We start from the raw sequence: 19554 nt of genomic DNA on the forward strand, positions 1-19554 counted from the left end.
TGCCTGAGGTGGCACAGCCAGGTGGTCATAATGCAGGCATCTAGCTCCAAAGCCCCATGCCCTTAGCCTCAGGCAAGATGCCAAGGCAAGGGGCATGCCTTGAGGTAGGGTCTCCCTTCGGAGTGGTACTCCCCACTGCCTGGATTTTCCAGTGTGTAAAATGGGGATTTTGAAAAGCTACGTGACACCCTGAGCACAATGAATGCTCAACAAGGCCAGCCGTGTTCATCAAGGTGCATACGTTCTCACTTGGCCAGCAGCCCACCCTCTGGCGGGAGGGGTCCAATCTGGATTAGTAGCAGATGGTGTCCTTGAGGAATGGAGTAGCCCAGGGAAGTTCCCCTAAGGGAACACAGTAAGAGGACACCTCCCAGAGTCCCTCAGACACCCCCACACGTGTCTGTGTCTCAGGGAACATCTACCATTATGTGCCCTGGTACAACAGCAAGCCAGTCGTGGCCGTGACCTCCCACTGGGAAGATGTCAGCTTCCGCATGAACTGCCTCAACCTCCTGCACTTCACTCGGGACCGCCTGGTGAGTGGTACAGGAGGGTGCAGTGGTGGGGCCGGGCCACCGATGGGAGGCTTGGGGGACTAAATCACAGTCCTAGGGAGCCAGTCACTCAGTTCACTCATGTACTCCACACCAATGAAGACAGAAGCATCAGGCACTATGCTAGACACTGAAGACCCAAAGCTGAATAAACACAGCGCCTTAGCCTCACCATCTGGGAAGTTGGATATACAAATAGCTACTGCAGGGCACAGGGCTGGAGATACGGTACCCAGAGCCATGGGGGGGCAGCGAGATTGGGGATGGGGGAGGGGAGCTGAAGAGAGGATAATCGGAGGAGGTGTTTGAAAAGGAGGTGACATTTGAGCAGAGTCTTGAAGAATGAGTCTGCTGGGGGCGTGGTGGGGGTGCAGAGAAGGGGGTGCAGGATTGGCAAAGCCATGGTGACATGAAGTTCCAGGAGAGCAAGGGCATGGAGGTGATGTGGAAATAAAGCCAGAGAAACTGGAAGAGGTCAGATCACAAAAGGGCTTATGCATCTGCTAAGGAGGGAAGTCACTGAACATTTTTAGGCAGGAATGCCACATGGTGCCTCCACCTTAGATATGACTTTTTTGCACCTACAGAAGGGAAGCCCTGGGTCAAAACTCTGTACCCCTCACAGTTCTGCCCTATCCTGGCTCCTTCCTGCCACTTATTCTGTTGGGTAGTGGAGAGGGTGTGTGGGGATCCTAACCTTGCAAGGGCATGTAATAGCTTTGGACTGACATCCTCGGGTTACCCCAAAGACCCCCAAGTCCTGACTGATAACATCTCGGGCCAGTCATTCCTGTAACCTCTCCTGGGTGAGCCCCCATGCTCACTTGCTGTTTCTCTCCTGCTGGGCAGAAAGCCAATCTGGACACCCTGAAGTCCATAAGGAATCCAAGGGACCCCGCTCTGCTCCCCCAGTGGGAGAAGCTGCTGAGGGAGCTGGTGGAGGACTGCAAGTAGGGGAGGAGCGTGCTGCCCTGGGGCTGGGGCTGGGGCTGGGGCTGGGGCTGAGCTAGGTCAGGCTCCCACGGGGTGGGGGTGCAGGCCAGCACCTTACAGAACAGCCCCCAACCCCCACCTCCTCAAGAAAGGAGCTCCGCTCAAATCTCTCCCCAGCTGGAAGCCCAAACCACAGAGCTGCTTCCCCTCCCCTGTCCAGGCCCTCCAGAAACTGGCGCTGACCTCCCCACCTAGCTTCGTCCCAGCTGTCCCTGTACCCACGCCTGATGCTCCCACCAAACCCAACCTCTCCCTGTCATCCTGACACGCCCCGCACCTCCTGGCCCGCAGCTTTTTCCCTGCTGCTGCTCCTGTCCACAGTGCCCTCCGCAGGGCTCTGCCTGGTCTGGAGGATTCATCATCAGGCCTCTCCCAGCCCCACAGCCCCCAGGGTTTGGTTGGCCCCTATCTCAGGGCTCTCACACACCTCCACAAGGAGCTCCTTGAGCACAGGCCTGGCACACCGCGTGGGGCTGGAAGGGTGGGAGAGGGGGTGCATGAGAACCCAGAGGCCAGGCCAACAGGGGCGGGGCAGGATCTCAAGTCTAGGAAGTGCACATGGGCCTAAGGCAGGGCGGGAGGTCATGTGAGGTGAGGCGGAGAGAGGCCCAGCGCCCTCCTTCCTGATCCTTGGCCACAGACACCCTCTGCCCTGCATGACCCATCAGCCCAGAGCCACCGAGCTGGACAAGAAGAGGTGGAAGCTCCGCAGCCGCCTCCTGCAGGAACTGGCCCAAAAGGCCAAGGAAGTTAAGCCCAGGAACATGGTGGCCACCGTGGAGGACTGGCTGTACCGCCTCGATGCCGTGCTCCCCGAGGTGGGTGCTGGACACACTGGTGGGGGAGGAGGACTTGAAGCCAGCCACGCAGGCCTGACGCCCTCCCGCCTCAACAGCCCCAGATGAGCCTCCCGGACGTGATGATCTGGCTGATGTCCAAGGAGCAGCGGGTGGCCTACGCACAGGTGCCTGCCCACAGCGTCCTGTTCTCCCCAGCAGGGTCTCTGCATTCTGGCAGGTTCTGTGGGAAGACACAGACCCTCATCCTGCAGGTGGGGAAGCCAGGCCACCCCACTCCTCAGGGGAGGAAAGGGCCCAGAAATACCCCAAGGGAGAAACCCTGAACTCTTGGGGCAGCCCCCATGGGTCTCCCTGAGGGCACACCCACTTTGTCTCTCCTGGGCCCTTTAACAGGTGAAATGGGGTTGAAACAGTCTCCAGAGAAAGGCAGGGACAGTGCCCATCATCAGGTGGTTGACGCCAAGTCCACATCCCTCATAAATGTTCCTCAAATTCATTTCTTCCGTCATCCTCACACCACACTTGGTCCAGTCCCTTGTCATCTCTCCCCTGAACCAGGATTGAGTGCTTTTCAACTATTTAATGCCTACAAGGCCTGGGCGCCAGCCCATCATGTCAGATGCAGGCCATAAATAAGGCTGGTTGACCAGCACCCCCACCCTGGTGACAGCCCCTCCTTTCAGTCTTCCCCCCAACCCAGGAGGCAGGTGGGGGACGCTCCCTTGCTCTTAAAGATGTCCTTCATTCCCCAGTGTTTCCCGGAGAATGCCAAACCTCCCTGGCCTGGCCCCAGCCCCTTCTCACTGCGGTAACCTTCTCAGGGCCATACACTCCCAACAGCCAAGGCACCCTGGGCTTCCCCACCCCCAAACCTGCCTGCCCTGGGCCCTTTCCACCACTGTGGGAGGTCCCTCCTATGCCCGCTGAAGTCTTTCTCATCCTGCAAAAACCACTGAGACTGGACTCCTGGCTCTACCACTCAATGGTCTGTGTGACCCCAGACCAACCCTTGACCACGTCCAGGCCTCAGTCTGCTCTCTGTAAAATGGGTCTGGTGAAAATGATGTGCACCCCCCTACCCATGTGAGGATCAGAGCGTATCCTGCACATTTGGCACTTACCTTGTCAATGTCACCACCATCACCACGTCTCTTTGGAGGCTTCCCAGGCTCCCTGGGTGGCACCGCCCCTCTCCCCACAAACCCCACCAGCCTCTGTTATGCATGGGATCACAGGTATACCATTTGCATAGTAACTCCCTCCGGAAAGCAGGAACTCTGCATCGTTCACTTTAAGCCCCCCAGCACCCAGGGCTCGGTGTAAAGGAGCAGGTGTATGTGCCCCTCCCTCACCCACGCCCCTGCCCCCCGGGGGGGACGTGCACCCCTGTGGGGTCGCCCTGCCTCTGGTTTAGTACCCAGAGGGTGAAGGACAGAAGGACACGCCACCGGCCCACCTCCGGGTCTGCATGTGGCTCGGCAACGTCACGGACAGCAAGGATCTGCAGCTGCTGCGCCAGGGCGAGGTTGTCGTTTACGCGGAGACGGTGAGCAGCTCCCGGGGGCCAGCAGGGGGAAGGCCGGGCTGCCAGAGCCCAGCACCAAAGGTGGAGGAGACCGTTAACCAGCAGAATCTGACGATTATGCAATGGGCTTTGATAAAGAGAGGTGGCAGAGCCTAGAGCAGCCTCAGATGTTAACAAGCCATAGGCACATGGTGATAAAAGGGGCAGCTGGGTGATCCTGTAGGGCCAGTCACTCTCTCCCTGATGGAGCTTCACTGGGAGTTTCTCCCAGTTACTTCAGGGCATGTGAGGTGAGGTCTCATCTGTCGCCAACATGGCAGCCTACGACCCCTGCAGACTCCAGCTGGGTCCTCAAGGCCAGTCTGGTGGTTCTGGGGACAGAGGGTCCTGGAACATTCAGAGGAGCAGGAAGTGAGGCATCTTCCCAGAAAACCACAGACACAGGGCGTGGGTGAGCAGCCAGTCAGAGACTGCTGTAGAACCAGAGGAGGGAAAGATGACCCTTGCTGCCTGGGGGAGGACGTGGCCCAGGGGAAGGCTCCGAGAGCAGAGGGAAAGAAGTTTGAGAATTTTCAGCTTTTTAATTTACTGAGTCAAAAATAAATTTTTGTGGTTCCAAAGTTGCACACTGTGCATGGATATATCCTAACATGCGTAACCAGCCCCTACGTAGGTCTTGGGGACGTGAGATGAGAGGGGATTTAGGATGAAGTGCAGGCAGCAGGGGCTGCACGTCCAGCAGGGGGATGTGGGGGAAAAGGCTCAGAGGCAGCAAAGATGTGGCAAGTGGTGGAGAGCACTGGGTTCCCCGAGTCAGCAGCAACAAGGCTAACACCGCACCGCAGCACCCCCCCGCCCCCGCCCACAGGCTCTAACACAGGCATCTGCCTGCTCTACCCTTCAATGGCTAAGCACCCTGGGGTAGAGCTGACCTCTGAGCCTCAGTCTCCCTGCCTGTGAAATGGAACTGTGAGGATTACAGGGGACTGTTCACATAAAACCCTAGGCACAGGCCTGGCCTGAGGTGAGGATTTGACGAACGGCATCCTCCTGTCCTAGCCGAGTGCCGCTGGGGAGAAGTGCTGCCTGTGATAAGCTCCTGGTCCCTTCTTGCCTGACTAACACACTTCTAAAAGGTCCCTGCAGCCCAGAGTAGGGGGCCCAAGGAGAGGCCCAATGTCCCAGTGTGGTTGGGGGGGGTTGGTGCGAGGCACTGACATCCGCCCCTCCCCCAGTACGAGAACCAGGCCAAGTATAAAGACCAGTGGGGACAGCAGGGGCTGTACCGCTGCCCCAACTTCTCGGACGTCATGGGGCACAAGGCTGTCCCCAAGGAGGATTTCCAGGTGCCCCAAGGATGGCACTGGCAGGGGCAGTGGACAGTGGAGCCTCAGAGGAGGTAAGGCTAGGGTGCAGGCCCGGAGCCTGTGTGCCCCTGGACATGCAGCGCTGGGGTGGACTGTTCTTTTCACCCGGGAGAGCCAGTTAGCCGCAGCCCAGGGAGGTGGGCCCTCGGCCACGGTGGCCTGCTCCCAGCGGCTGGGGTGCCCAAGACGAAGGGCCCTGCCCACCACACTGCCCTGGATGCCAAGCCCCACTGCCCAGCCTTGCCCAGAGCAGGTGGGGCTGCCAGGTAGGGGAACACTGGGCCAGCAGAGGACGACCCGGGAGCCTGAAAGTTCGGGGAGATGTGCTGGAAACTTGGGGTCTCACTGCCCCCAGACTCCTCCTGGACGTAGACATCAACAAGAGCCAGGTGCTAGAGGAGGTGTATGAGAACCAGTGTCGAGACAGCACGGGGAACTGGGTGCGGGCAGCCATCCCGAACACAGATGTGGTAAGCAGGGGCTAAAGCTGCCTCGGGAGGGGGGGACAAGCAGTGCACGCAGGTGGGTGCCCTGTAAGCTGGGTTGTCCGTGGGAAGAGCACCAGACCAAGGGTTACCATCTGAGCCCTGCCCGCCACACACTGCGCAGGAGGCTGAGTGCGCACTGATGGTGTTAGTACCCTAAGATGGCAGGTAGAGGTACCTTCAAAGACTGTAAGGAACAACGTACGGGGGCAGTGTTTCCTTCCTAGGCTTCTTCCAAAGGTAGTGCTTACCCAGAAGGAGAGAATCTGGGGCTAGTCTAAGCCCACACCGTCTTGAGAGAACTTTCTGTGATGATGGAAATGTTCTGTGTCTGCACTGTCCACCTATCGAGTGCTTGAAATGTACTTGGGAAACTGAGGAACTGAACTTTGGATTTTGTTTCATTTTATTTTTTTTTTAAGATTTTATTTATTTATTTGAGAGAGTGTGCACACGCGCGCGCGCGCTAGCGAGAGAGCATGGTGGGGGGGGGAGGACAGAGGGAGAGGGAGCAGCAGACTCCCCACTGAGTAGGGAGGCACCGTGGCCACGGTAGTTGAGTGAAGGTGGCCTCCCAGCGCAGATGCCCCTGGCCTGCCCTGTCTATCCACCCTCAGAACGGAGAGCCCGTGGAGGCCCGGGAGAACGTGAAGTGCCCCCAAGGCTGGCACGTTAAGGAGAACTGGATCGTGGAGCTGAACCACGCGGTGGACAGTGAGGGTCAGTCCTCTGGTCACGGGCTGAGGGAAGGAGGCCCTGGAGCTGCCAGGGACTGGCGCTTCCCACAGCCTCAAAGCAACCAAGCTCTCAGGTGGGATGGGCCTGAATTTCCAGGGGTCGCCCAGCCTCTGGACAGTGGGGTCTCCACCCTTTCTATAGACATGGGCCCCAGTTTTCAGACCAGGCAGGTTGTAAGTGCCTCCTGAGCACTTTCTAGAAAGGGGAAAATGGTCACGGAGCCTGGGTTCCCCTGAGGTAGTAGCTCCAGGGAAGGAGTGATGGGCTGGAAGCCCGAAGACCTGGGCTCAAGACGTTGAGTCGGCTACATATAGGCTGCGTGACCTTGTGTGGGTCACAGGACGTCTCTGAGCCCTGCCTTCCTCACGTGTAAGATGGGTGGTTGGGCCCAAGCCACCCTCGTGAGCACACCATCCTTTCCACAACTCAGGGCCTGAGACACCTGGACGTGAGGGAAAGCATTTCCCCTTTAGCCTGCCTTCTGGGGCCCATCTCTCAGGCCTGTCCACACCTCCCAGCCCATGGGCACCTGGGCACCCGGGCACCCACAGGCCGTGGCCCTGCCTCTGCAGGCTGGGAGTATGGAGTGGGGATCGAGCCGTCGGGCCAACCCCGGGTCTGGAACTCGGTGGAGAAGACCTACTACTCGTGCCGCCGGCGGCGCTGGGTGCGTTTGCGCTGCCGGAACCATGGGAAGCTGAGCCTGGAGCAGGAGACTCTCTCCTTCCTGCAGCTGGTGAGAGGACTGCCTGGGTGGGTACCCCCACCCCCACCCCGTGCCATGGTGGGAGGGTGACATTCTGCTCCCCTCCCCGCAGCACCGCCCCAGCCCAGCCAAGGAGGAGGAGGGCTGGGAGTATGGTACCTTCGGCTCCAAGTTCCACCTGAACCCTCAGCCCCAGAGCCGGTTCCGCCGCCGCTGCTGGCACCGCAGGATGGTCCTGAACAAGGACAAGGGCATTGCACCCATATTCCTCCTGGAGGGATCCTTGGTAAAGCCTCCGTGGTCTAGGTGACTCCTCCTTGCAACCCCACCTCCCAGAGCCGGGGCCCAGCTGCGGTGTGGCAGACAGCAGGAGACACCCCTGGTTGGGGCACTGATGGCTGAGGGGTGGGGGAGGGTGTGCCCTAGATCCACACCCTCAGCCTATAAGGCAAGGGTGACCTGGGCCTGCACTAGAGGAGACAAGAAAAGCACCCAAGAGCCTCAGGGAGAATGTCCTGGGCACAGGGTATGGATCTGAAAGAGCAGGCTAGGAAGGAAGAGAATAAGAGGCTAACACAGGCTCCAGACAAAACAATCAGGAGCTCCTGGAGGCCTGCCCCAGAGGAGACCCAGCTACATGACCTACCCTTCATCTACTGCATCTTCAACAGTAAGCTTTGAGAGTCTGCTTGGTGGCCCCAGAGACCCTGCATCTGAGGGCAGGCTGTGGGGAGGGGCCAGTGTCGGGATCCTGGGGGCAACTGATGGACGAGGCTCCTCTCTTACCCAGAGCCCCACTACTACCAGCTTTTCTGCTACATCTACCAAGCCCGGAACCTAATGTCCAACCAGATCCAGACATTCCGGGGTAGGCAACAAGTACCCCTTTCTGCCCAAGCCTCTGGGGTCCCCTGATGTGGCCACCCAGCAGCATAAAGAATATGACAAGGAAGGGGGTGACAAGCCTGCAGACCCCTCTCCCCAGCACCTCAGGGCCCTAGCTTGGGGAAAAGATAAAATCAAGGAGTATGAGGTGGGGCTGTTCTTGAGATGTGTGCCCAACGCTGTGGAATCAAGAAGGGGGAGTTGGGGAGGCTTCACCCTGGCGGTGAAGAGGGAAGAGTTTTCTGGCAGAGTACTGATGAGACAGGAAGACAAAAGAAAGGGTGACACACACTGGGACCGCATGTCCCTTGTGTCAGAAGATGAGAGGTGTGGAGGAGGGCCCGTGAAGGTTTCAGGAGAGTCGTGTGCTCCTTATGGGTAGCCCTGTTCATAAGGAGGAGGTGGCCAGATGAGGCTCTGAGCAAGGGCAGCGGGTGTCTGCCGGGAGCTGTGTCCACTGGGCGTCAGTGTCCACATTGAGAAGGCCACATGATGTCCCCTGGCACCACAGCCACTCGCTGATGCTGTGGAAGGGCAGGCACGTGTAGCTGCTCCTCAGAACTCCTCCAGAGAAGCCACGGGGCCTCCACCCCTGGGACCCCCAGACCTCAACTAGGTGGCGTCAGAGAGATGTGGATGGAACCAATGGTCCCGTGGCCATTGGCTCTGCAGCTTGCACTGAGGTGGCCTTCTGGGCAGTGGCTGTGGTTGCCCAGCCTGGGCTTGCCTGGATCTCTGGTCCAGTGGTTGGTGGCAGCTGCCGGGGGGAGCACCTTGCTTGATAGCTCAGTGGCAGGACCCTCTCCTCTCCTTCTGCCCACCCCCCAGTGCCCTTCATCCGGTTGGTCTTCTTGAACCATAGCCAGTGCACCCAACCCCTGAAGAGCTCTGCGGCCCCCACGTGGGCCCAGACGCTCATTTTCCAGCACCTTCTTCTGTACGAGAACCCCGAAGACACCAAAGCAAGCCCACCACTCGTGGTGTTGGAACTGTGGCAGCAGGACTCCCAGGTACAGTGGGCTGGAGCGGGCAGAGGGGCTGAGTTTTTATTTTAGAGGAGAATATACCACAAGTGCTCCAGTGGGGCCTGATTCACAGAGAGCATCATGTCGACATAAATGCCAGCCTGTATCTGAGAGTCGTCAGCAGCCCGGGGGCGGGGCCAGGACCCTGCCAGCTTGGCCTCTGTGTCTGGTGAACTTCCCCTTCCCTGCAGGGAAAGGAGAGCTTGTGGGCCCAGAGCATGTGGTCCCCGGTGGTCTGGCTGGATGTCCAAAAACGGACCCTGCCCCCTCTGAGGTGGCACCCCCTTGTAAAACTGCTAGGGGAGAAAGATGGCGAGATCCTGGCGTCCTGTGAGCTGATCCTCGAGACTGAGGTACCAGGAGAGAGGGCCCGGCTGTGGGGGGGGGCGCCCTGCCCCACTCCCCTGCCTCAAGTTCCCACCAGCAGTCCCCACCCCCTCAGGGAAGGCCTGGGGCCCGGGAGCCAGCACACTGAGCTCGGGGATACCGGACTGCCCAAGCTCTCCCTAACCGCCCTGCGTGCTGCCGCCCACGGGGCTCCGGAGCCGCCTCCCTGGAGCCCTGCTAGGGACTTGATTTGGGGTTGGGTAGTAGGAGGACAAGCCCACTAGGGCTTTACGCTCCCTGCTGACCCACCTCGCCCCTTCCCTTCAGAGGGTCAAAGACAGGCCGCCAATCTTAAGTGTTCCGTGGAAGAATGGAGTCTACACGCTCCCCAAGAGCATCCAGCCCACGCTAAAGAAAATGGCTGTGGAGGTGATGATGGTGGGGGGCGGGGAGGGCGGGCACCCTCCAGAGCAGTCGGGCGCCGCAGGGGTCTCTCTGCAGACTCTCCTTGGGCCCTCCTGACGACCTGATCCAAAGCTCAGACCCCAGGAAGATAATGTCTGAGAGATGGAGGGAGACAGGAGAGACGTAAAGAGCAGAAGCTCTGATAGAGTAACTGTCTTAAATGCAGATCTCCGTGGTGGGTCGTAGACCAAGGGCTTCAGTGTTCGCGGTTTCACTTGAGCCCCTCGCTGCCCCTCTGCAGTGGGGGCCATTTTTCAGATGAGAAAACTAAGACTCTGAGAGACCAGCTAGCCCAGGCACCGTGACACAGGGAAAGTGGCAGAGCCAGAATCTGGACCCGGCCCTGCCTAACTCCAAATGCCAGGCTGTCCCTTACCTATCTTTTGACTGTAGGCTGGAGGTCCCCACATTGAATCTTTGTGCTCTGCCACAAATCTGGCAAAGAGCAAAAGACGGTCAGGTCCTCCTGGCTCTGGAGATGCCCCCTAAGATCAGGTAACCCCACTCTGGTCCCCCAAACAGGCCTCCGTGAGTAAGAGCACGGACATTTCCTGGGGTGCCCAGTGTCCATCTGTTGAGAGCACCGAATGACCACGGAGTTCTATGGGATCCAAGTCAGCAATGAACTAGATAGCAACAGGGATGCCCAAGAAATCTGGGGCACCCCCGACTTCTGTGGGCCTTCGAGGCAGTCAGCCTCAGGAACTCCCTCCTGAAGACCGCAGGCCAGACAAAGCAGCAGGGGAGGAAGGGCAATACCTCAGGGGCCCTGGAGGCCAGTGAAGGATATTCACAGTAGCCAGAGGGCACTCTCTCATGGAGGCCTTGGGGGACAAGCACTGATTCCCTCACGGGACAGGAGACCTGTGCTAGCCTTCAGCCTCTGACTTCGTCCAGCTCCTTCCCTGGGCCTGGATGCTCCCTGATACACCATCACTCCCAGGACAGCCCCCTCACTCTGGCCAGCACCCCACTACAGAGGCCCCAGCTGCCCCTTGCCCTACCCCTCTGTTCTGGCAGATTCTGGTCTGGGGCCTTCGGAACATGAAGCAGGTGCGTTCCCCCCAGCTCCTGGTAGAATGCTGGGAAGAGTCCCTGCAGACAGAGCCCATCAAGGACTTCCAGACCAACCCTAACTTCGCCCAGTCAGTCCTCTTCCTCACACTGGTAAGGCAGCCAAGGGCAGAGCAGGGGCTGGGGCAGCCCTTTCCTCCCGTGAGGCCTCATGCTCTGCCTCTCTCTCCTTGGGGCTGCAGTTCATGCCTATGGAGGAGGCCTACGCGCCAGCCCTCACGTTGAAGGTGGTGGACAATCAGGACTTCGGCCAGCAAACCGTGGTGGGTCAGGCCAACATCCGCTCCCTACAACCCTACTTCTGTGACCCCTGGGCTAAGGACTACATGCCTCCACAGCTTCCAAGTACGGCCCTTTCTCCCTGCCCTTCCCCAGGCCTCACCTTCATGCTGGCACTGGGAGCGGGGGTGGCCCTGGCTGCCCTACGGGCAGGTGGCCCTCCTCCTCTCTCTTCTCCCTCTCCTGAGCTTCATGATTGCTCTTTGTCCACACAGTGCTGTCTGTGAACAAGTACCAGAAGGTGAGTAAAGGGCTCGGGGTCTCTACCTTCTCCCACGCCATTTACAGGAGACAACCCTTATCCCTGAAGAGGGGTGGAGATGAAGCAGAGTTCTGACGTGTGGGATCCCGGTGCACACGAGAACTCTAAGGCCATGATTCTCCACCCGGACTGCCCACTGGAACCAGCTGAGAGTTTAAAAAAATCCTGATGGCCAGGCCACTGACCAATCCTATCGGGATTGCCAAGGAATCAGCAGTATTTCCAAGCCCCCACCCCCCTCTGGTGATTCTAGTGTTTCCAAGGTTCAGAACTACTCCTTGAGAGCAGCACTTGTCCAACTGGAATGCCCAGGAATCCTGGGGACAGCTTGAGCAAAAGCAGGTTCTGATTGGGGTGGGGCCTGAGGTTCCGCATTTCTGGGCCCTTCCAGAGTTCCTCTGTAGCTGTGTGCAAGGAGGGTAAGAAGTAAGTTTAGCCTCCTTCTGGTTCCTAATCCCATGTGTGCCGATCCCTGAATTGAAAGGGCTCTGTGAAGAGCAAGGGAACCAGGAAAGGAAGCCCTGCCCTCCATCCCTTTCTCCTGGGGGTTCAGAGATGGTGAGCAGGCTAGGTCAGCACATCGCGCCTCACCCTGTTCTCCTGCTCTCATTTTTCAGTTCCTAGATTACCTCTATGAAAAGTTCTGGTCCAATCCCAGCAAAGCCCAGGTGATGTAGGCTCAGCCCTAGGGGAATAAGGAACAACTCCGGGCAGCTCAGGGAAGTGGCGGCGGGCGGGGCTCTGCTGTGCCTTCTCCCCTAGGGCCAGAATGACAAAATGACCTTCCCTGCCAGGATGAATACGAGCATGAAGTGGACTGGTGGAGCCAGCTGTTCTGGGCCACGGGAGATGCTAAGTCCCCGCGGTACAAGTACAAAGACTACCATACCCTGAAGGTTTGGAGGCTTCTAGGAGAGGAGATTGCTAAGAAACACAGAATAAAATCTGCTGGGGGAGACTAGCAGATCTCGCCCTGACGCCTCTAGAAGCGACTGGGGTGGGGGGTGGGGGGTAGTTTCCTCCTCATCTCCCCAAGACTCCAGGCCACACCTCCAGCAGACATGCCCTCTGGGAACCAGGGCTGCCCCATCTGCTGCAAGCAGTGCTGACCCTGGGGCCAGTGACCAGGCAGACACTGCAAAGCAAGACCTGGGAACTGGTGGTCCCTCAACCCCCTGACGGCAGGAACGGTCCCTCCCTCTGGCTGAGCCCATGCCTGCTTTCCCCACCGGCCTGGGCCCCACACACCCCCCTGCAGGTGTATGACTGTGAGCTGGAGGCTGTGCCTGCCTTTGAAGGCCTGCAGGACTTCTGCCAGACCTTCAAACTCTACCAGGAAGAGCCCAAGTTGGACAGCCCTGTGGTAGGGGAGTTCAAGGTGCGTGTTCACCCCTGTGGAGCTGCCCCCGTCTCCCGTGCCCCTTCTGTCCCCGGAAGACTCTCATAAAAGCCCTGGCTCTCTACGCTCATGGTGGGGATGGGGTAGGGAGGGCTTGAAAACCAGTGTGGGGAGCAGGGGACCAGAGGCTGACTGATGCAGGGGTTCAGAGTGACCTCCCCCCTTACACGGGATGGGCAGGGGCCTTCTCACTCCAGCTCAGACCTACGCTAGTCTCCCAAGGCACAAGAACCTTAGAGAACACGTTCCAACCTGAAGGGATGGACGGGGGTGGAATGAGAGTCTGCATCAGCAGAAACTGGAAACTCACCTAACCACCACAGTTGTTTGCCCAACATCCCTCCTAAACCTGCTGTCTCCGCAGAGCATCTCTGCTGCACCCATCTCTCCCATCCTCAGTGCAGGCCACTCTCTCCTGAGCTTGGCCCAGGGGCACCTCCTGCAGGCCTGGGCCTGCGCTGCCAACATCTTCCCTCTCCAACACACACACAGGGCCTTTTCCGCGTCTACCCCTTTCCTGAGGATCCAAAAGCCCCCAAGCCCCCCCGCCAGTTCTTGGTTTGGCGCGAGAAAGAGGACTTCCCCCAGGAGTGCTTGGTTCGCGTGTACATGGTCCGAGCCATCAACCTGCAGCCCCAAGATCCCAATGGCCTGGTAATGAGCAGCCCCAACCCTGTGGTGTTCGTCTCTGCGCCCGCCCAGCCCAGGTGCCTCCCACAACTCACATCAAACCCCAGCGTCCTGGAGCTCCCTCAGGCTATGGATACCCAGCCAGATACCCAGACGGCCACCTCCCCACAGGCTCCCTCTGCTGCCAGGGGCTCATTTCCGCCCCCTCCCCCATCCTCCCCAACCAACCTGGACTGACTCTCCATTTCCTGTCACCTCTTCCTATGACTGAACCCCAGTGTGACCCTTATGTGATCCTGAAACTGGGACAGACAAAGATGGGCAACCGGGACAAGTACCAGCCCAACACTCTGAATCCCATCTTCGGCATGTGAGCTGCCCCAACTTTACCCAATCCCATTTCACCACACCCTCCCACGCTGTGCTAGGAGTAAGCTCCAAAAAGCGAAGAGTTCTTCCATTTCTTTCTAACCTCTGAGTTCCTAGCATGGGGTCTCACACACACTCGGGGCTTGACAGACGGAAGGGTGGTCAGTTCTACCCTCCCTCTCAAACACTCCGCCTGGGAAAGGAGTTCAGGGTCCCACAAGCCAGGCCTGTCAAAAGTTATTTCTAGCCAACCCTGGGGGATAGTTCTTAGCAGGTGACAGCCACCCCAGGCCCTGCTCTCCATATTCACCGTGACCAAACAAGGGGCTGAGAAGCTGGACAGGGAGGCCTGCAGACAGCACGGTCTGCAGACTCTGCAGTCTCCAACACCCTCACCCCCAGTATGTTTGAACTGAGCTGCACCATCCCCCTGGAGAAGGACCTAGAGATCCAGCTATATGACTTTGACCTGTTCTCACCTGATGATAAGATTGGAACCACAGTCATTGACCTCGAAAACCGACTCCTGTCTGGCTTTGGAGCCCGTTGTGGGCTCTCCAAATCCTACTGCCAGTGAGTGGACCTGAGGCCGGGCAAGAGAGTAGGGGAGGGGTGGAGGAGGGAGGCCCCAGCTCCCTTGGGGGGAGACTTGCATCCGGGCTGGGGAACCAGGGCCCGAACCTGGCTCCACTCATGCCTCCACCACTGCTCATCCTGCAGCTCAAAGCAGAATGTTCTCTAGGACGCAAACCTTCTCACATTTTCCTCTCCCTTAATTCCACAGCGCAGGGCCCTTTAGGTGGCGGGATCAGATGACCCCAAGCTTCCTCTTGGAACGCCATGCCAAACAGAGAGGGCTGCCTCCACCTCTGTTCAGTCCTGAGGAGGACGCTGTTTTTTACAACGGGAAAAAATTCAAACTGCAAAGCTTTGGTGAGAAGTACAGCACCCTGCCGGAAGGCACAGATCCAGGCCTCTGAAACCAAGGGGCACCTGTCCCATTTTGTCCTTTCCTCCTATAGAGGGCAACCATGTCCACTGTCCAGGCTGGAGGGAGGGGTGGGGAGGGCACCTGCCTGGGAGTTGGGAAGGCTAATGACATTGTGATTGCCTCCTTCCACCTCCTTCCATCTAGAGCCCATGCCCCCTCCTGTTCATTATTTGGGACCTAAGAAAGAACGCCTTGCACTGTACCTCCTGCACACCCAGGGGCTGGTACCTGAGCATGTGGAGACCCGCACTCTGTACAGCAACAGCCAGCCAGGCATCGACCAGGTAGAAGACCGGAGGGGCTGGGGCGGGAGACAAGGGAGCCCAGCCATCCAGGACACAGCCCGTGACAGAGAGGGGACGAGGAGGCCACGCATTCACACATGTACATGCATGCACAGAAGCCCAGCATGTTCTGCACATGTTCAAAGTGGGAAGTTCTAACGATGTCTCCTAGAATGGAGAAATTCAGAGCTGGAAAAGTCATCGACAAGAAACCTGGGCCATGCATCAGTTGGTGGAAGCGCTAAGGCATCCTTCCAGCCAGCGCCAATGCTGCCTTCCTCTTTCCTGAGGGAGGCCGGGGAGGTAGCACCTGGGGTCAGATGTGCAGACATTACAACCCTGGTTGGCCTGTTAATTGCAGGCTGTGTTTTCTCCATGGCAAGGAACCCCAAACAGAAGGAATAAAAATCCCCACAGGCACCCTAATTATCTACCCTCCAGCCACCAGAAGGGCTCGTCTCATTCTCCAAACTTCTCAAGCTGATACCACATTCCAGACAGTTCTCTGCTGAGCACTTTCTAAACCATTCTCATTAAACCTGTTTTCTTAAATGGGGTCAACTTCAAAAGGATAAAATGAGGTCAGACGGTTTGAAAGAATATTTTTGTCTACCTTCCAGTGTTGGTAGTTCTACTCTTTTATTCTTTTATTTTTTGTTTATTTTTTTATTTGCTTTTTCTTTTCTTTTTTTGTCTTCCTTTTTCTCACCATTTTCATCCCTCCTCTCTTATAGCTCTGCGCTTGGTGCACAGCCCAATATCCTTAGGATAGGCTTCCACAACATACAGCGCCCTAGACATCTGGACGGGTCACCTAGTTCGCTCTTACTCGGGGCCACTAAGCTGGCTAAGAAGTGAAGCCCCAACCCTACTGTGGAGCTCTGTCCAGAGAGGCAGCCTAGCATGGCCTGCTAAAGGGTATTCACCCTCCAGACCCCAGTCACAAGTCATATCCCAGTGCCATGGCCATCAGTCTGGAAGCCATCATACACAGCCCACCTTACCCTGCACCCTTCTTCTAGCCAATACGAGAAAAAAGGGAAGCCGGTGGGTGGTTGCCAGACTTCCTGTCTGAAGTCCACTCCACCTCACCGATACCTCCTTACCCCACCCTCCAGTGAGGCTGGGGCGGGGGGGGCCCGGACCCCGCCTCAACAGATCTCAGAACCTGGGTCCAGGCTCCCAGGCCAGCATGCTGAGAACAGAGGTTGGCAACTCCCAGCCGGCCAACCATTTCCACTCTAGGGAAAGGTGCAAATGTGGGTGGACATCTTCCCCAAGAAGCTTGGGCCTCCTGGCCCCCCAGTCAACATCAAGCCCAGAAAGCCTAAAAGGTGAGTGACCCACCACATCCATCACTGCACTTTCCCAGGCGCAGGCCATGGGTGTGCTCACACGCTAGGGTGCAGCAATTCTTTCCCTCTCCTGGGAATCCTGGGAGCTTCCTTCCCCTGCGTTCCCCCAAATTCAGCATGCCTCGTGTGGGCACGCCAGGGCAGCCCCCCAGCCCCCTCTTCCTGCACCACGGCTGCAACTGGGGAGCTGCTCCTCAGCAAAGCCTCAGAGTCCACTGGCTGCAGGTATGAGCTGCGCTGCATTATCTGGAAGACTGCCCAAGTGGACCTAAAGAGAAGTTTAGCTGCCGGGATGAGCGACATCTATGTCAAAGGGTGAGAAAGAGGGCAGGGCTCCGGCGGCATTCCCTCAGAGTTCCCCCGTCGTACCCTCCCTGTGCCCCAGGCCCCCAGTCCTGGGGCGACATCTCTTCACCCCTACCTGTGCCTGGTGGTCTGCCGGGGAGCCCTTCCCACAGGGCTCCAGCTCGGGGATGGGGACCGTACACATGAAGCCCAGGTGAAAGGCCTTTGGCCCCAGGTGGTTAGTCGGGCTCGAGAAGGACATGCAGAAGACGGATATCCACTACCACTCACTGACTGGGGAGAGCAACTTCAACTGGCGGTTCATCTTCACCATGGATTACCTGGCAGCCGAGCATATGTGTGTCCAGAGCCAGAAGGTAACAGGCCTTTGGGGGCGGGGGGGTTGTGCTCCCTGCCCTGCCTCGAACCACAAGCTGCCCCAGAACCCTTGGAATGCGGCCTCAGGAAGAAACCTTCTTCCTTGACAGTCCATCAGTGCTGGGTGGTGGGCTACTAAGGCGGCCGAGGGAAATCTCAAAGGAGACAGGCCAGTCATATGTATGGTCTTCTGTCATCCTCCAGGACTACATATGGAGCCTGGACCCCACAGTGATGAAGTTCCCAGCCCGGCTCATCATCCAGATCTGGGACAATAACATTTTCTCCATGGATGACTTCCTAGGTGAGATCTGCCACAGGGCCCACGACCACAGGACAGGGAGCTCCTTCTTGCTGACGCCATTTCTTTGGGCTCAGGGGTCCTGGAGCTGGATTTGTTTGACATGCCCCTCCCGGCCCGGCACGCCAACCTATGCTCCATCAGGATGATGGAGACTGACTCCAAGTGGCCCTACTTCCTCCAGTATAAGCACTTCTCCCTTTTTAAGAAGAAGACCGTAACGGGCTGGTGGCCTTCCCAGGTCCTCGATGGTGGCAAATGGCGCATGTCGGTAGGAGCTGGGGAGGGTGTCTATTGCATAGGAGTGCTATGCCACATAACTTGGCTCTAACAGACTTCGGGGGACCTTAGCTAAATCCCTTTTCCTTTCTGGACCCTGGGAAACTGTTCTCGCACCTGTTGTAATGAACTCAGCCTCCCACCGCCTATGGTGTTTCTAGGGTAAGGTGAAGATGACGCTGGAGATTCTGTCAGAGAAGGAAGCCTTAATCAAGCCAGCAGGGCAAGGCCAATCAGAACCCAACCAATACCCTACACTTCATCCTCCCCTGTAAGAGTCCTGCGGGACAAAGGCCCCAAATCTTTCCTCCTCATTCACGAAGCTGAGCTACCAGGCCCAGCAATTTGTATAGGGTGGTGAGCGGTGGGCCTACAAGTGGCGAGGGGTCATTACTTCCCAGCACCCCACCTCAGTGCTCAGTTACAAGGAGGAGAGAACGGCCTGGGTGAAGGGGGGGCAGGGGCAGGATACACAAGCAAGCAGAAGTTGCTTTTTAAAAAAAGAAAGCTCTTTGCTGCGGATTACTTGACCTGAAGGTTCCCTCTGCCCTCCATCCTCTGACGAGATATCTCCTCTGCTCATGGACAGACGCCCCAACACCTTGTTCATATTGCGGTCACCTGTGACAATCTTCTGCCGCGTTGTCTGGAAACGCTACCACTTCAAAATCATAATCGGTGCAATCGTATTTATTATAGCACTCATGCTGTTCAACTTTATCTATTCGGCACCGGTGAGTGACAACCTTGGGGACAGGGACAAAGGCACTAGTTGCTCTTGGGATGACTCTGAAGAGACAGCCTCAAGCCGCTACCTCAGGCTAACTGTTGCCTATTCTCTCTAGAACTACTTGGCCATGAGCTGGATCAAACCTAAACTTCAGCTGAATGCTCCCATCAAAATATCCGCCAATGTCATGAATCCCCCAACCAGCAGCAGTCCTCACTCTTCCAACCTCACCAGCCAGCATCAGAACCTAAATTCTACAATAGAACATAAGTTGAAACTCCTCCAGGAACCTATGAATCGCCTGCAAGACATTTTCCCAGAACTTCCAGCCCCACAAGACTAATTGGTCCACGTCTGCCTGGCTTTTCTCCGGCCCATCATCAGCCCTACCCTTGCGCTTCCTACTAGTTCTCATTTCTATCTTCTAGGACATAGGCAGGGGGCTTCGGGGACATATGCAATGAGGGGCATGTTCTGTTCAGAAACCACTTCCAACAAGGACAGAGCTGTTGTCATTTTCCCACTGAAGTAAACAAATGTTGTCACAGAGAGCCACCTTGTAATTTGGGGGGGTTAAAGAAACCATGAAAGCCAAGACTCACAAGGACAGGGAACGACGTCGTCTTTATACACCACCTCTAGTCTTCAGGGTCTCTTCCTCTCTAAGAGGGTCTGAAGTCAGAGGGGAACCAAGGGAAAGGGGGGCTGTGAGGAGAGAAATGGCTCATGTGGGGGTAAGCAGCTTGCCAAGGCCGCTGTTCTCACCTCTACTGTGCATGTACAAAAGAGCCTCAAACACAGACCAGACCTCTCCCTCCTCAAGAGCACGCCTGGGATTACAGGGCCCAGAACAGTATTTGGTCCCATTCACAATGGAAAATACTTGTTTCTAAGAACAAAAAGCAAGAGCTAGGGCAGGACCTACCACGCTCAGTTAGACAGTTTCCTTGCATCACACATTTCTCAAAGGCTGGCCCCATGCTGGGTGGGGACTGCACTTCATGTCTTCCCCATCCTCTTTCCGAAAGCCACAAGGAGCCCGGGAGCTGGAATCACACAAAACTCATA

At 57.4% G+C, this 19554-nt stretch overlaps 1 protein-coding gene across 1 annotated transcript in view; it reads left to right on the top strand.

Annotated features, from left to right (window-relative positions):
* The window catches only part of FER1L5 (fer-1 like family member 5), a 55116-nt gene extending 36081 nt beyond the window's left edge, over positions 1-19035 (top strand). Inside the window, exons 20-53 of the mRNA XM_025868939.2 lie at positions 412-536; positions 1404-1504; positions 2188-2365; positions 2443-2598; positions 3762-3893; positions 5108-5271; positions 5595-5709; positions 6342-6444; positions 7035-7198; positions 7281-7454; positions 7694-7838; positions 7959-8036; positions 8882-9063; positions 9270-9431; positions 9733-9834; positions 10891-11037; positions 11127-11289; positions 11439-11464; positions 12103-12153; positions 12280-12381; positions 12744-12863; positions 13377-13538; positions 13793-13884; positions 14286-14456; positions 14668-14816; positions 15019-15158; positions 16404-16492; positions 16739-16828; positions 17034-17175; positions 17381-17480; positions 17555-17748; positions 17918-18027; positions 18346-18490; positions 18602-19035. Of these exons, the coding sequence (XP_025724724.1) occupies positions 412-536; positions 1404-1504; positions 2188-2365; positions 2443-2598; positions 3762-3893; positions 5108-5271; positions 5595-5709; positions 6342-6444; positions 7035-7198; positions 7281-7454; positions 7694-7838; positions 7959-8036; positions 8882-9063; positions 9270-9431; positions 9733-9834; positions 10891-11037; positions 11127-11289; positions 11439-11464; positions 12103-12153; positions 12280-12381; positions 12744-12863; positions 13377-13538; positions 13793-13884; positions 14286-14456; positions 14668-14816; positions 15019-15158; positions 16404-16492; positions 16739-16828; positions 17034-17175; positions 17381-17480; positions 17555-17748; positions 17918-18027; positions 18346-18490; positions 18602-18829 (4502 nt within the window). The 3' untranslated portion in view covers positions 18830-19035. The remainder of the gene's footprint in view (positions 1-411; positions 537-1403; positions 1505-2187; positions 2366-2442; positions 2599-3761; positions 3894-5107; positions 5272-5594; positions 5710-6341; positions 6445-7034; positions 7199-7280; positions 7455-7693; positions 7839-7958; positions 8037-8881; positions 9064-9269; positions 9432-9732; positions 9835-10890; positions 11038-11126; positions 11290-11438; positions 11465-12102; positions 12154-12279; positions 12382-12743; positions 12864-13376; positions 13539-13792; positions 13885-14285; positions 14457-14667; positions 14817-15018; positions 15159-16403; positions 16493-16738; positions 16829-17033; positions 17176-17380; positions 17481-17554; positions 17749-17917; positions 18028-18345; positions 18491-18601) is intronic.
* Positions 19036-19554: the final 519 nt, after the last annotated feature.

The sequence above is a fragment of the Callorhinus ursinus genome, unplaced genomic scaffold (assembly GCF_003265705.2).
Source record: "Callorhinus ursinus isolate GAN/ISIS: 27379988/994484 unplaced genomic scaffold, GSC_fseal_2.0 scaffold10, whole genome shotgun sequence".
Classification (NCBI taxonomy): Eukaryota; Metazoa; Chordata; class Mammalia; order Carnivora; family Otariidae; genus Callorhinus; species Callorhinus ursinus.